This window comes from Pecten maximus, chromosome 3 (genome assembly GCF_902652985.1).
Source record: "Pecten maximus chromosome 3, xPecMax1.1, whole genome shotgun sequence".
NCBI lineage: Eukaryota > Metazoa > Mollusca > Bivalvia > Pectinida > Pectinidae > Pecten > Pecten maximus.
In genome coordinates, this window is record NC_047017.1 from 39,435,233 (window position 1) to 39,450,417 (window position 15,185).

The 15,185-nt window shown below is 36.4% G+C and overlaps 1 protein-coding gene across 1 annotated transcript in view; it reads left to right on the top strand.

Annotated features, from left to right (window-relative positions):
* The window catches only part of LOC117324137, a 30,545-nt gene that overhangs the window by 14,509 nt on the left and 851 nt on the right, over window positions 1-15,185 (top strand). Inside the window, exons 11-22 of the mRNA XM_033879807.1 lie at window positions 184-449; window positions 1,415-1,534; window positions 2,186-2,295; window positions 4,675-4,771; window positions 5,107-5,311; window positions 5,692-5,805; window positions 6,096-6,135; window positions 11,017-11,166; window positions 11,347-11,519; window positions 12,746-12,858; window positions 13,344-13,444; window positions 13,661-13,783. Coding sequence (XP_033735698.1) covers window positions 184-449; window positions 1,415-1,534; window positions 2,186-2,295; window positions 4,675-4,771; window positions 5,107-5,311; window positions 5,692-5,805; window positions 6,096-6,135; window positions 11,017-11,166; window positions 11,347-11,519; window positions 12,746-12,858; window positions 13,344-13,444; window positions 13,661-13,783 — 1,612 coding nt within the window. The remainder of the gene's footprint in view (window positions 1-183; window positions 450-1,414; window positions 1,535-2,185; window positions 2,296-4,674; window positions 4,772-5,106; window positions 5,312-5,691; window positions 5,806-6,095; window positions 6,136-11,016; window positions 11,167-11,346; window positions 11,520-12,745; window positions 12,859-13,343; window positions 13,445-13,660; window positions 13,784-15,185) is intronic.

The window sequence follows — 15,185 nt, forward strand, 5'->3', positions numbered from 1 at the left end:
TCTAGTAATATAATGAGTAATGAAGTAAAATAAAAGTTCATTTGCCTCCAATTGTTTGAACTTAATGAAATGATGATTCAAATCGACATTTGCTTTCATTATCTACATACTACGTGTAATGAAGTTGTAACAAAACAAACTAAGTCATGGATTGATTTAACATTGCTGTTATAAACATGAAAGGCGAGATGGATATGGGCATCACTGAGGTTCTACCGCCACTGGACCTCGGTATCACTGACATGCTGCCACCAGATGACATTACAACCAGTATGCTTCACACATCTACCACAACAGACCTCCCCTCGCTGAAGAAGGCTAACAACGGGCCTGTTGAGCGTAAAGACAGTAGCGGAAGCGACTCGTCGCAGACACAGTCAGTGACGAGCTACAGCCTTGTCAGTAACTACAGTAACTACAGTATGACGGAGTCCATGCTGGAGAACACTGTATGTATATGTATCAACATATCTACTTGAGTCCATATATAAACACTTCTGGAAGAAGAAAATGTTTTACACTCATACTCCATGAAGCCCTTTATTTATTTAACAAATTAGCAGTACCTTTCGCAGCTGACATATAAACATGCTTACTTATTTCCCTCATGGTTTTCATCTTGTTTCCACAAGATGAAGTCCAATGAGACATTCTGATGGATTGATGGAGGCGAAAGTAATGTGTAAATATTACATTGAAAGATGCCAGTGCCTACTAGGGTCATTAGAGTCATTGAGGTTATATTGCTATCAATCTTCTCGAGATATGGATACTGCCTTACATAATGAGAACATGATTATCACAACAATTCACTTTCATGATTATAACACATACGTAAAATGACAGATGCAGATTTCAATATCTCAAATGATCTATGATAGACATGTTTGTTAGGGTGTATTAGAATTAAAAGACAATGTTCAGAAATTAAAACTGATTAAAATCTCACAAAATGAATGTAGTTAAAATCTACACTAACAGGGCTATTCTAAATAAGTTAAAATATGTCAAACAGGACCTCCTGAAAAAACTTATTGAGAGTGATAATCTAATTGAACTGGACACATTTTCTTCCACAAAAATCATGCAAAGAATTTCTTTATTTCTGAGGCCCTCCTATAAAATAGGTATTTTTTTACTGAAATACAAGAAACGCTCGATGTTTTAACATGTTACTTCTAATGAGGTTATTCCTGTTAACAAGCTATACCACCTCAGCATTCCTGATACCACCAAATTTAATGATCTTTATCTGTAAATATGATTGGCAAGAAATTCATCCATGGATAGAAATGATATGAAGTTCTAAAGGTTGGGTAGATTTTTGTACGTCAGTAATGATAATACACAACCAGAAAACTGGTGATACAGGTACTGTAGTAATCCTACATTATTATCATTGATACTGTTGTAGAGGAGAGAAGTAGACGGCCCACTGACAGTAAAGAAATTATGCTTACTGTTGGATATACCCTGCTTTAGATGGTTGGAGTTCCAAGTAAGGAATGACCGTTGCAGCATTCTCCCAGGAGAGGTAAGCTTTTTACAGTTGTTTGTCGTATATAGTGTAGTATACACCAAAGATAAACATTTACAAATTAGTGATTTAGAGAAGAAGATATTTTGGTGTGGGACATATAATTTATGTATGCTGTGACATTCTTCATGTGACAATATTTGCCTTCTAGCATATATTTATAAATATGAATATGTAGAGAAAAGAGAAGTTACGATGGGCAGGTCTAGTCGACTGGCTCAACCAGATTTTCTTTAAGTCCAAATACAGCAACTATACTTTGTTTGCAAATGTATCATCATTTGGAAGCATGACAGTGATTGGTAGCTGTTTATATGCATATTTATGTATTCTCAATAAAAGGAACAGTTTGACTATAATGAATTCTTCTAGGAATAGCATACAAATGTTTCAGTTATCAAACTGACACAAAATGTAGCTTTCCTACAGGAGATGTAAGTTTTAGCTAGCTGGTTGACATAAGAAGAAGCATTTGACATGGAAAAGTGTATTATAACTATCTAGTTGACATAAGTTGTAGCATTTACCTAGAGAGTAGGACCTTTTTATATTAACTACTTACTAGGCCATAGATCACATGAGAAACATGATCAAAATAATATATACAATTATAGTGATTTATACATGTAATGAAATGTTGTTTTCTAGCAAGTGGATACATCTGACCTGAGGAATGTATTGAGAGCCTGTGCAGTACAGTGTCCATTCTATCTGGTACACTCCCACATCTATACCCAGGCTGTTAGACAGGCCGACCTGTAAGTATATACCGGTACATTGTCCCCACTAACACCCCCACATATATACCCAGGCTGTTAGACAGGCCGACCTGTAAGTATATACCGGTACATTGTCCCCACTAACATTCCCACACCTATATCCAGGCTGTTAGACAGGCCGACCTGTAAGTATATACCGGTACATTGTCCCCACTAACACTCCCACATCTATACCCAGGCTGTTAGACAGGCCGACCTGTAAGTATATACCGGTACATTGTCCCCACTAACACCCCCACATCTATACCCAGGCTGTTAGACAGGCCGACCTGTAAGTATATACCGGTACATTGTCCCCACTAACATTCCCACACCTATACCCAGGCTGTTAGACAGGCCGACCTGTAAGTATATACCGGTACATTGTCCCCACTAACATTCCCACACCTATACCCAGGCTGTTAGACAGGCCGACCTGTAAGTATATACCGGTACATTGTCCCCACTAACACCCCCACACCTATACCCAGGTTGTTAGACAGGCCGACCTGTAAGTATATACCGGTACATTGTCCCCACTAACACCCCCACATCTATACCCAGGCTGTTAGACAGGCCGACCTGTAAGTATATACCGGTACATTGTCCCCACTAACATTCCCACACCTATACCCAGGCTGTTAGACAGGCCGACCTGTAAGTATATACTGGTACATTGTCCCCACTAACATTCCCACACCTATACCCAGGCTGTTAGACAGGCCGACCTGTAAGTATATATACTGGTACATTGTCCCCACTAACACCCCCACATCTATACCCAGGCTGTTAGACAGGCCGACTTGTAAGTATATATCGGTACATTGTCCCCACTAACACCCCCACATATATACCCAGACTGTTAGACAGGCCGACCTGTAAGTATATACCGGTACATTGTCCCCACTAACACCCCCACATCTATACCCAGGCTGTTAGACAGGCCGACCTGTAAGTATATACCGGTACATTGTCCCCACTAACACCCCCACATCTATACCCAGGCTGTTAGACAGGCCGACCTGTAAGTATATACCTGTACATTGTCCCCACTAACACTCCCACACCTTTACCCAGGTTGTTAGACAGGCCGAACTGTAAGTACAGTCAAACTTTGAAGTTTAGAAGTTCATGGGACTTACAGAAAAACTTCGAAACAGCAGGACTTTGAATTATTCATGGTTGACAATAGATCAATGTTTTCTTGACAATGACCATATCTGTTAACGTTACATGTTCTCGGTGTCCTCGTTTTGATTGTCGCCTGTCAGGCTCACATCGAAAAGTTTAGTTGATTTATACCTCAAACACAACAAAATAAAAATACTTTTCATTTTAGCATTTTATTAATCAAACAAACTATGTATCGGTTACAAAACACTTATATCGCGTTTAGCAGATAAAGCATAAGAAGTACAATGCACACTTACGTAAGTCATAAGGCTTTTCTGCTAAAGACACGTGCGTTTACGTTATGTGCATATAAAATCTGATAAAATACGGAATGCCGACCGGTAGGAGAATGCATGAGTGAATGACAAATAATCAATTTACTTGGATATTTATGTATAAGTTTGAAACGTGACACTTTGAATATGAGTGAAGACATCCCTAATTGTTTGTGTTTAAAATTGGTCCGCTTGTTTTACAGTTGCGTAAAATTTACTCACCTACCGCTGATTTCAATGGCGGCAGAGATTATCAGAGACGACTACCAAAATGTTTTACCGGAGTGATTAAATGTCATGGCTTCTAAATACACCTTTTATCTATCAATTTGGTCTGATTATTAATTAACCCCATGATCGGGGTGACAACACACGCTATCGTTATCCCTATTGTCAGTCAGGGCATTAGGGGGAGAGGTGTGAAATCTTGCCGTGGGGATCACGACAAACACCTGACCAGTGGTCAGTACAGGTAAATTTTTTGTTCGAATCATGAGATGTCAATTACCTATAATATCATAGCTAACGGGCCATGAAAAAAGTTTGATACATCAAAAACTTTTTATAAAACGATTTATAAAAATTTGAATCATACATAGGTTCGTTAGTAGTGTTATATAGTGAGAAAATTCGGGACCAAGCAAAAAGTTCGATACAGTGAGACATTTGAATCAACGAAGTTCGAATCATTGAGGTTTGACTGTATATACATTGTCCCCTGGACCACCCATATGTAGCAGTACAGCATCAATTTGTTCAGAAACAAACTACTCTACCCCTAAACGTTCAGCTTCACATAATATACTCAGCTTTTGTTTGAATGACAGCCTTTCTTTGAGGAAAAAGTTTGTAACTTAATCTTGAAGTGTGTGTTAGCTGTACCTTTCTACATTTAATTGTTAACTTTTAACATTAATGTCATTTTTAATAGGAAGAAAGAGAAAGCCGAGGAACTTGACATTTTGTTTACACAAGAAGATAGCAAACCTATTATGTTCAGGGCTGTAGAACACAGCACAGATCAGCAGGTAAGAAACAATTTCTAGTATTATATAGAAACAATGGCTATTTCCTCTGATTTCCTATGATTTATTAATTCAGCTTGATGTGAATAGTCACTCTATATCCTTTAATATCTTAAAAAGTCACAAGCATTAATAAAATTGCATGTATTTAATTTCACTTAATTATGTAATACAAGAGTTCATGAGATCTATGTTAGTGGATGATAATTTCATTTTGTAAATTGGAAGAAAAAAAATCATAACTGTTCAAACACAGTAAACAAGTTCCCTTGAAGTAAGGTTTCTGTCTGATAATAGTCAAGCCTCACTGCATAAAATATTTTTGTTTTGACTATTAGAGAAAAACTCTGCGTGAGAAAGTGCTAGCTTGTGCCAAAGTGAGTTCACTACTTGGCAAAGCAGAGTGGAAGAAGGTGCGGACCCAGGCCACTGTCCAATACAGGGAAACCCTTAAAGATCAGTACAGTCGTCTACAAAGCCAAGCTTCCAATGTTAACAATGCACTACAACAGTCTCAGGGGCTCCTCACAGCTTTAGACACAGGTAAGTCGGCAGTGAACTCTTGGACAGGTTGCAACCTGAGACCAAGATTAGAATTCTGAAACCAGCGTTAACAACAAATCTCTAAAGGGCTTTTTCATTGAAACATCTACCCCACCCCAGGACTCCAGGTTTGGTTAAAAGGCACCACCTGTATAATTGATTTTACAAATTAAATAGCAGTAATAGGAAGGCAATCCAATCATGGATAGAAGTGATTTATTGTGGAGTCTTGGGGTCAGGTAGATATTTTAATGGAATAGCCCAAAGGGTTACTTGTTTTTTATAGATATTAAACTTTCACAGTAAAATGAACTCCATCACTATTGCTGGATGCTTGTTGAGCAAATGAAGATTTAATCTGTAATGTATTTTTATTTTAGCATTGTCAGAATTGGAAACAGATGAGACAGATCTTGAGAACACCAAACTTCCTACAGAACAGGAAATTCGGCAGTGGAACATAGCACAGCAGGAGTTATCTGTTAAAGTATCAGGTTTGTGAACACAACATTAATATCTTCAAATCGTAATATCATGTATCTCAGTCAGTTCTACTCAAAAGTCTAAACCCATCACATTTCACATTTTAAAAGGTTAAGAGATATCTACAGAACTTTGTATTTTGAGATATGAGGGAAATATTTCTATATAACTTAAAAACATCCTGTTCATAAAGATGCAAATTTCATGCAGATGCAACTGTAATAGGAACTGAAGTGACTATATTTTCAGGTAGCATCATACAAGAAACTCATCATTACTTTAATGTTTTTTGATATTGCAGATCTTCAGCATCTAGAAGAGAAACAGACCAAACTGACAAGGTATATAGTGGTCAATAATTTTCATGTAATTATGAGAAAACCATACTAATTTAAAAAAAAAAAAAAAAAAAAAAAATTTAGCTCACCCAGACAATGTCCAGCGAAGCTACTTGTATATTCCCGGTATCAATTTCTTCCGTAGACAGCTAGGTTAACGTTTTTATTAAACAGTGTTGTGTCATTACTAATGAGGATATAGCTTAGGTATTTTATATATGTGTTTCTTTTGAAATTACCTTTTCATTGGTACCAGTACTACATTTATTATATCCATACATATATTATGACAGTTATCAAGCATTAAATATCATAAAACTGGTGCAGCATTTCTTTATCTTTTTCTATAAAACACTATTAGTCTAGATCAGAAGTAAGTTTGACCAATATTGCTTTAGAACATTACTTGATGTGTCATCAAGTTGTATGATATTTGGCTGTATACATTCATCAGCTGGTATCTTGCGGTAGGAACTTCAGGCATCACTTAAGTCAGAATTTCACAGGAAACAGGCAAAGGCATCTATACAATTTTAGACAAGTAGTTGATACACAGAATTATAAATTTAAGTATAAGCTGGGTATATAATAATCACTGTCTGTCTGTCTGTCAAAAATTTTGATCCTGGTCAATAACTTACATAATTTATTGACAGTTTTTTTTGTTTTTTTTTTGTTTTTTTGTTTGTTTTTGTATTTGTTTTATTTTTGAAAAGTTTTAAACTAATTTCGAAACAGCATAGCGTCAGATAAATAAACATACACACCTACACAACACACACCAACAATAAATTGTCATTGACAATCATACTCCATGTAGTCTATCTAATAAATCGGCACAATTGTTCATCCTCCCATTGCTGTCTGTCAACATTATATTTTCATATTCAAATTTGGTGGTCTTTTATTAGATAAATATTTTTTTTCTAAAATATGGTGTCTTCAAATTACATTGGCATTCATTCTGCAATCAATCACCCCATCATGATCATCATGATCATCACTCATTGTGTGTTTTGCTTTTTGGGATTGTTTTTAGCTCGTCTCTTCGAAGAAGAGTGAGTGCTTATGTCGTCACTCCGGCGTCGGCATTGGTTTTCCAAATGTTAATTTTTTGGTGCAAGTGTTGAAAGGCATAGTAATTTATGGTAATATGGTCCCTGTGGGGGTCAAACTATCCCCTGCCGGAGTTAAACTAAAAGATTTTTTGGAGAAAAAAAACAGATTTTTGAAAATTTTTGGACTTAGAATATTTTTGCGTTAAGTTTTTGGTGCAAGTGTTGAAAGGTATTAATACATCACTTTATAATTGTACTAGGGTGCTGATAGTTGGTAATAGACTCCCTCTTGGGTCAAACTATCCCCTGCCGGAGTTAAACTAAAAGATTTTTTTGGGAAAAAACCAGAATTTTCAAATTTTTGGACTTAGAATATTTCTGCGTTAAGTTTTTGGTGCGAGTGTTGAAAAGTATTAATACATCACTTTATAATTGTACTAGGGTGCTGATAGTTGGTAATAGACTCCCTCTTGGGTTAAACTATCCCCTGCCGGAGTTAAACTAAAAGATTTTTTTGGGAAAAAACCAGAATTTTCAAATTTTTGGACTTAAAATATTTCTGCGTTAAGTTTTTGGTGCAAGTGTTAAGAGGTTTTAATACATCACTTTTTATAATTGTACTAGGGTGCTGATAGTTGGTAATAGACTCCCTCTTGGGTCAAACTATCCCCTGCCGGAGTTAAACTAAAAGATTTTTTGGGGAAAAAACCAGAATTTTCAAATTTTTGGACTTAGAATATTTGTGCGTTAAGTTTTTGGTGCGAGTGTTGAAAGGTATTAATACATCACTTTATAATTGTACTAGGGTGCTGATAGTTGGTAATAGACTCCCTCTTGGGTCAAACTATCCCCTGCCGGAGTTAAACTAAAAGATTTTTTTGGGAAAAAACCAGAATTTTCAAATTTTTGGACTTAGAATATTTCTGCGTTAAGTTTTTGGTGCGAGTGTTGAAAAGTATTAATACATCACTTTATAATTGTACTAGGGTGCTGATAGTTGGTAATAGACTCCCTCTTGGGTTAAACTATCCCCTGCCGGAGTTAAACTAAAAGATTTTTTTGGGAAAAAACCAGAATTTTCAAATTTTTGGACTTAAAATATTTCTGCGTTAAGTTTTTGGTGCAAGTGTTAAGAGGTTTTAATACATCACTTTTTATAATTGTACTAGGGTGCTGATAGTTGGTAATAGACTCCCTCTTGGGTCAAACTATCCCCTGCCGGAGTTAAACTAAAAGATTTTTTGGGGAAAAAACCAGAATTTTCAAATTTTTGGACTTAGAATATTTGTGCGTTAAGTTTTTGGTGCGAGTGTTGAAAGGTATTAATACATCACTTTATAATTGTACTAGGGTGCTGATAGTTGGTAATAGACTCCCTCTTGGGTCAAACTATCCCCTGCCGGAGTTAAACTAAAAGATTTTTTTGGGAAAAAACCAGAATTTTCAAATTTTTGGACTTAAAATATTTCTGCGTTAAGTTTTTGGTGCAAGTGTTAAGAGGTTTTAATACATCACTTTTTATAATTGTACTAGGGTGCTGATAGTTGGTAATAGACTCCCTCTTGGGTCAAACTATCCCCTGCCGGAGTTAAACTAAAAGATTTTTTGGGGAAAAAACCAGAATTTTCAAATTTTTGGACTTAGAATATTTGTGCGTTAAGTTTTTGGTGCGAGTGTTGAAAGGTATTAATACATCACTTTATAATTGTACTAGGGTGCTGATAGTTGGTAATAGACTCCCTCTTGGGTCAAACTATCCCCTGCCGGAGTTAAACTAAAAGATTTTTTTGGGAAAAAACCAGAATTTTCAAATTTTTGGACTTAGAATATTTGTGCGTTAAGTTTTTGGTGCGAGTGTTGAAAAGTATTAATACATCACTTTATAATTGTACTAGGGTGCTGATAGTTGGTAATAGACTCCCTCTTGGGTTAAACTATCCCCTGCCGGAGTTAAACTAAAAGATTTTTTTGGGAAAAAACCAGAATTTTCAAATTTTTTGGACTTAGAATATTTCTGCGTTAAGTTTTTGGTGCAAGTGTTGAAAGGTATTAATACATCACTTTGAAATTGTAGTAGGGTGCTGATAGTTGGTAATAGACTCCCTCTTGGGTTAAACTATCCCCTGCCGGAGTTAAATTAAAAAAAGTTTTGGGGAAAAAACCAGAATTTTCAAATTTTTGGACTTAAAATATTTCTGCGTTAAGTTTTTGGTGCAAGTGTTAAGAGGTTTTAATACATCACTTTATAATTGTACTAGGGTGCTGATATTTGGCAATAGAGTCCCTATGGAGTAAGACAATCCCTTCCTCGAGTAAAACTTGGATTTTTTCTTTTTAAATCTGTGTTTTTTTGTTTTTGTTTTTAAATCTTTGGACTTTGTGTTAAGTTTATATTGTGAGTGTTGAAAGGCATAGTAATACATGGTATTAGGTTCCCTGTGGGGGTTAAACTATCCCTTGCCGGAGTTAAACTGAAATATTTTTTTGGGGAAAAAACACATTTAAAAAAAAATATTTTGTGCAAATGTTGAAAGCTATTTAACACATCACTTTATGATTGTACTAGGGTGCTGATATTTGGTAAAAGAGTCCCTATGGAGTTACACTATCCCTTCTTGGGGTGAAACTGAAAATAAAACAATGTGAAAATGCTCACAATAGACAATTTGTACCGGTCCACATTTTTCAAGGGAGACAACTCTCATTAGGATAATATTTTGTCAAAAAATTGAAGAAATATGTCCAAAAGCAATTACATTTGTATTTGATATATTCATTTAATCTACCAAAGCATAGCTTGTCTCCCGAATGTTTGTCAATAAATAATTTATATACATGTATATATAAATTTGTATGGTTTTGAAAATTGCATGAATTCACAAAGCATAATCTGATCAAGTAAACAATATAAATATTATTTATGCAATTTGCGAAACCATTCCAATTAATATATTTTAATTATTTATTGACAAACATTTGCGAGACGAGCTATGCTGTTCTCCAACAGCTCTTGTTTAATCTAAAAGTCAAATTTCAGCATCCTGGACAGATGACTATGGGGGATATATACACTGTAGCCAAACGACGGGGACCTTGATGATTATGGGGATATATAGCCAAACGACGGGGACCTTGATGATTATGGGGGATATATAGCCAAACGACGGGGACCTTGATGATTATGGGGATATATAGCCAAACGACGGGGACGTTGATGATTATGGGGATATATAGCCAAACGACGGGGACCTTGATGATTATGGGGATATATAGCAAAACAACGGGGCCCTTACTGACCTGTTTCATGCTATCTTTTTAATTAATGACTGCAAAATTCCCAACAAATATTACTAGCTATACAGCTAGTAAAATGTTTGTATCACTCTGGGACCAGAGGGGCAGGGCCCTATTTGGGAATTAGAATTTATCCTTTATCATCCTTCTCCCTACACAAATGAAGACCATTATAAGTGAACCTGGAGTATAATTTGGTGGGTTTGGTGCCTTAAAGCAAATCATCTGTACAGTAGGTGTGTATTCCTGGGGCACAGAGTGGGGCTAAGGTTTCTTAACCAAATTTGATCTGGAGCCCTAGATGATCCATTTGTGAAAGGAATAATGTGTATAGTGGAAGACTGTGGCCCCTACACCCTCATCAAAGGGTACTTAGGCTCTGCCCAACATGGAAAATGGAGTTGAAGGAGGGTATAGGCAGCACTCAAACAAGGAAATATTTGTAATTTCACTTTTGATTACAACATTTTGCTATGATTGTTTAGATATCCAGGAAAGTAATGATAAGTAATGGTTGTTTGACTATTTATAGTGAACGGGACAGTATCCACTCTGAACTGGCTATACTCCGAGACCGTGATCAACAGTTAGTCAATGGACAGAGGCAAGACATACACCAGGTGTTGGAAAAGTTAGAGTCTGAGAACTCGGAAATCATCAAGGATCTAGATTGGATGAAAAGGTAAAAACCAGTTAATCATACTGAGAAGGTTATTGTTAATATCATCCAAATCTGGGGTAAAAGTTGATGAAAAGTGATATTATAGTAGTTTATTCTTTAGTGATAAATCATGCTCACTGAAAAACTACTACTTTTGAAATAACTATTGAACTCATTGAAAATACATTGCATATTTTATAGGTGCCTTGAGTGGAGACCTGATCGCTTTGAGAAAGAGGCTGTGTCGTATCTATTTTATGACGACTCGCTCCTATTGGAAACAACCCTAGACACCAGTCTCCATCGCCGCCTTCTGTCAGCAACTCTCACATCCACTCTCCAGGGTTGTTCCTCCAAACCTGTCAGTCAGCTGGGTGGGTATTACATACACTTACTTGCACACATTTTCTACATGGCCTACATTCTACATTAAATGGTTCCATACATTTGTATGTATTTATACATTCGTTGGATATTTATTCTCGTGCTATATTCAATAGACATGGTTATAGCAAAAATAAATCCCCTATGAATATTACCAATTGTGCCGTTCACAAAACATGATAGCGGGGACAGAAATCTTTAGATACTGAGCCAGGTTATCTCAGAATTTGTTGAATCTGTACAAGAAGATATACAATATTGCTATCATAATGAGTTCACAACAAACATGTTGGCTCTTTTACTGGTCAGAGTATGTAGTTATTTGCCGGTGAGTGAAAGTATCTGGTCTTCCACCGGTGAGTGAGAGTATATCTAGTCTTTTACTTGTGAGTGAGAGTATCTTGTCTTTTTATGGTAAGTGTATTTAGTCTTTTACTAATGAGTGAGAGTATATAAACTTTTGCTGAAGAGTAAGAGTATATACCCTTTTACTGGTGAGTGTGAGGATCTAGTCTTTTACTGGTGAGTGAGAGTATATAGACTTTTACTGAAGAGTGAGAGTATCTAGTCTTTTACTGGTGAGTGAGAGTATCTAGTCTTTTACTGGTGAGTGAGAGTATATAGACTTTTACTGAAGAGTGAGAGTATCTAGTCTTTTACTGGTGAGTGAGAGTATTTAGTCGCATGCCGAGTGTCGGCCAGCCAAACTCTGACACAAGAGTTGAGATATCCTTGTTCGCAGAACAGACCTGTTTGATTATTTTTCTCACTTACTTGCAAGCAAATGTAAGCTTTTATGAAAGTTTTTATCGCTCCATCTGCAATGCTCCTTGGAATGTGCATCAAAATTAATGACGTCATCATTTACGACATGATTACTTAACGTAAAATGATGACGAGCAGCCTCATATAGCGCGTGCCACCTGTCTTTTTCTGGTAAGTGAGTGTATCTAGTTTTTTACTGGTGAGTGAGAGTATCTTGTCTTTTACTGGTGAGTGAGAGCATCTAGCCTTTTACTGGTGAGTGAGAGCATCTTGTCTTTTACTGGTGAGTGAGAGCATCTAGCCTTTTACTGGTGAGTGAGAGTATCTTGTCTTTTACTGGTGAGTGAGAGCATCTAGCCTTTTACTGGTGAGTGAGTGTAAATAGTCTTTTACTGGTGAGTCAAACTGAGTGTCTAAAGCAACAATAACACCTTGCATGTCTTTGCTTCAGCTGATAAGTCTGAGGACATCATGGGCCTGATTCATCGCCTGATAATTGATAGTGTCAAAGAGCAGAACATACTGACCAAATTTATAGGAACACCACTCAAGGAACTATATAAGGTAGGTATCAGTCCCTGAATTTCTGGTCATTAGAATACCCACCTATATATTAACTAGTGTCCAAACTTTCTGAAACTTGATATAGTGTTAAGCTGCTATGTGCAGTTGAAGGTCAAGGCCAATGTCACCGATACTAAAAATAGAATGCAGTACACATATATATATATATATATGTGTGTGTGTGCTGTCAAAATTACATGGCATGAGGCCTCATTGAAGGCCTCATTGAAGGCCCCACTTTCTGAAATTTCACTGAAATCAGACGTGCAATAAGGGTTCTTAAAGTTCCTAAGGTCAAGGTCAAAAGTTGATGGCATCAGATCCAATGGTCAAGGTCAAATTTTGTATCTTTTCACTGATGGCCATTTTGTTATGTCGTGAAGAATAATTACTAGAATTATATATTAAGAAAGAATGCAGAAAAAAAGCAAAATTAAGAGAGAAGTGATGGTTCTCAGATTATACATTTTGTCATTACATTTCAGTTTCTTCGGGCAGTGTCCATGGTTGTCTGTACAGGTCGATGCTTAGCTCAGGAGATCACCAGAATAGAATTCAACAATTGGGTGACCATTAAAGAACAAGGGTACTCACTTTAATATATAATGTACAAAGTGAAAAGCATTAGCTTCTAGAATATCCACATTTCTACTAGTGTTTATTTCCCCTGGAAGCTAGTTTTCTTGCATATTCTTCTAAAGAGAATTTTAAGCTGAAAAATGTACAATCTCACAAAAAGCATTTCCAACCTTTACATCAGGTTATTGTTTGAATAATAATATATTCTTTGTTGCTTTAACAGGTTGTCTGTGGAATTTTGGTGTGATGAAGCAAGAAGGAAAATTGACATAGATTTTGGTTTGAAGCTGAAGTACAGGGACTACAGTGTAACACCCTCTGTGCGAGTAGATATTGGCAATTTCAGGTAGGATAATAGATATGCACACAATCAAAATTATCCAAAGCTAAGCACAAACATGATAGTAAAATAATAAATGGGAATAAGAAAAGTGGTACTTCAATGGTTCAACTACATCAGTTTATACCAACACTTTCAGTTAAAAAAACAATTCAAGCCTAAGGGGTATGATATGCCTTGCAATAATGCAAAAAATAAATTGCTGAAACAACTACAATTTATGTATTTGAACAGTTTGTTAAGAAAAATATTACTCTGATAAGTTCATCAAAATGATCACAATAACCAGAGAATTAACTAATTCTGTAGTCTAGTTTTGAGGTTGTCATGCAGGAGTAAAATCATAGGAATAATCAACAACTGTTCTGAAAGGTAGGACAGTAAATTCATTGACTTAACCTAAATGTCTGAAGGGTACAGCAGTCAGATCATTGGCATTAGCCACATGACTGGATGGTAGGGCAGTAAAATTACAAGCTTGAGCCACATGCCTAAAGGGTAGGGCAGTAAAATCATTTGGTGTAAGCACAACCTTGGAACGTGTAGGACATTCGAAGGTAAAAAACATCAAAACATTTTATGTTAGGTCACTTGAGGTGAAGTCCCTGTAAACAGTTTATATTTCAGACATCTTCTCCTAAGCCCCTGGACCAATTTCAATTAAATTTTGCAGAAACCTTCCATGGCCAAAGGTCGATCAAAATTGGGAATCATATGGTCATCATCCCCCAGGGGCCCCGAGGGATGGGGGCAAAAGGGGGTCAAATTGATTGAAATTACCAATTTCAATGACATTTTGCAGAAACCCTCCATGGCCGAAGGTCGATCAAAATTGGGAATCATATGGTCATCCTTCCCCAGGGGCCCCGGGGGATGGGGGTCAAATTGACTGAAATTTATTTTCACTAGACCTAGATAAGGAAGAATATTCTTCATCAATATAAAGATCTTAAGGTGCTTAACCAAAATTGTGAATTTGGGGGCTCACATTTCCCCTGGAGAGCTGGAAAACTTTATTTTTTACCAGTACGTGTATAGGGAAATTGCATTTTTTGGCATGATTAATCAATTGTCATTGGAAGTAATACAAACTTGGTTAGAATTATCAGTATGGTATGGCACTTTGGTGGTATGCACATGTTGGCCCTGATTGATACCCCAGGGGCCAAAAAGGGTCAAATTGACTAAGATTTAAAATCCTTCTCAAGACCCAGATATGATGGAATCAAATACTCTTTATAGATGGAAGGGTATTAAATCAATTTACCAAAGCCACAAGGGCCGATGGAAGGCCCAAAATTGGACAAATTTACTGAAATATTTCAGAACTCGTGTGACCCGTGATAACTCCTAGTAATAATTATAGTATCAAAACATCAATGAGGCTTGAGCTAACACTATCGATTAT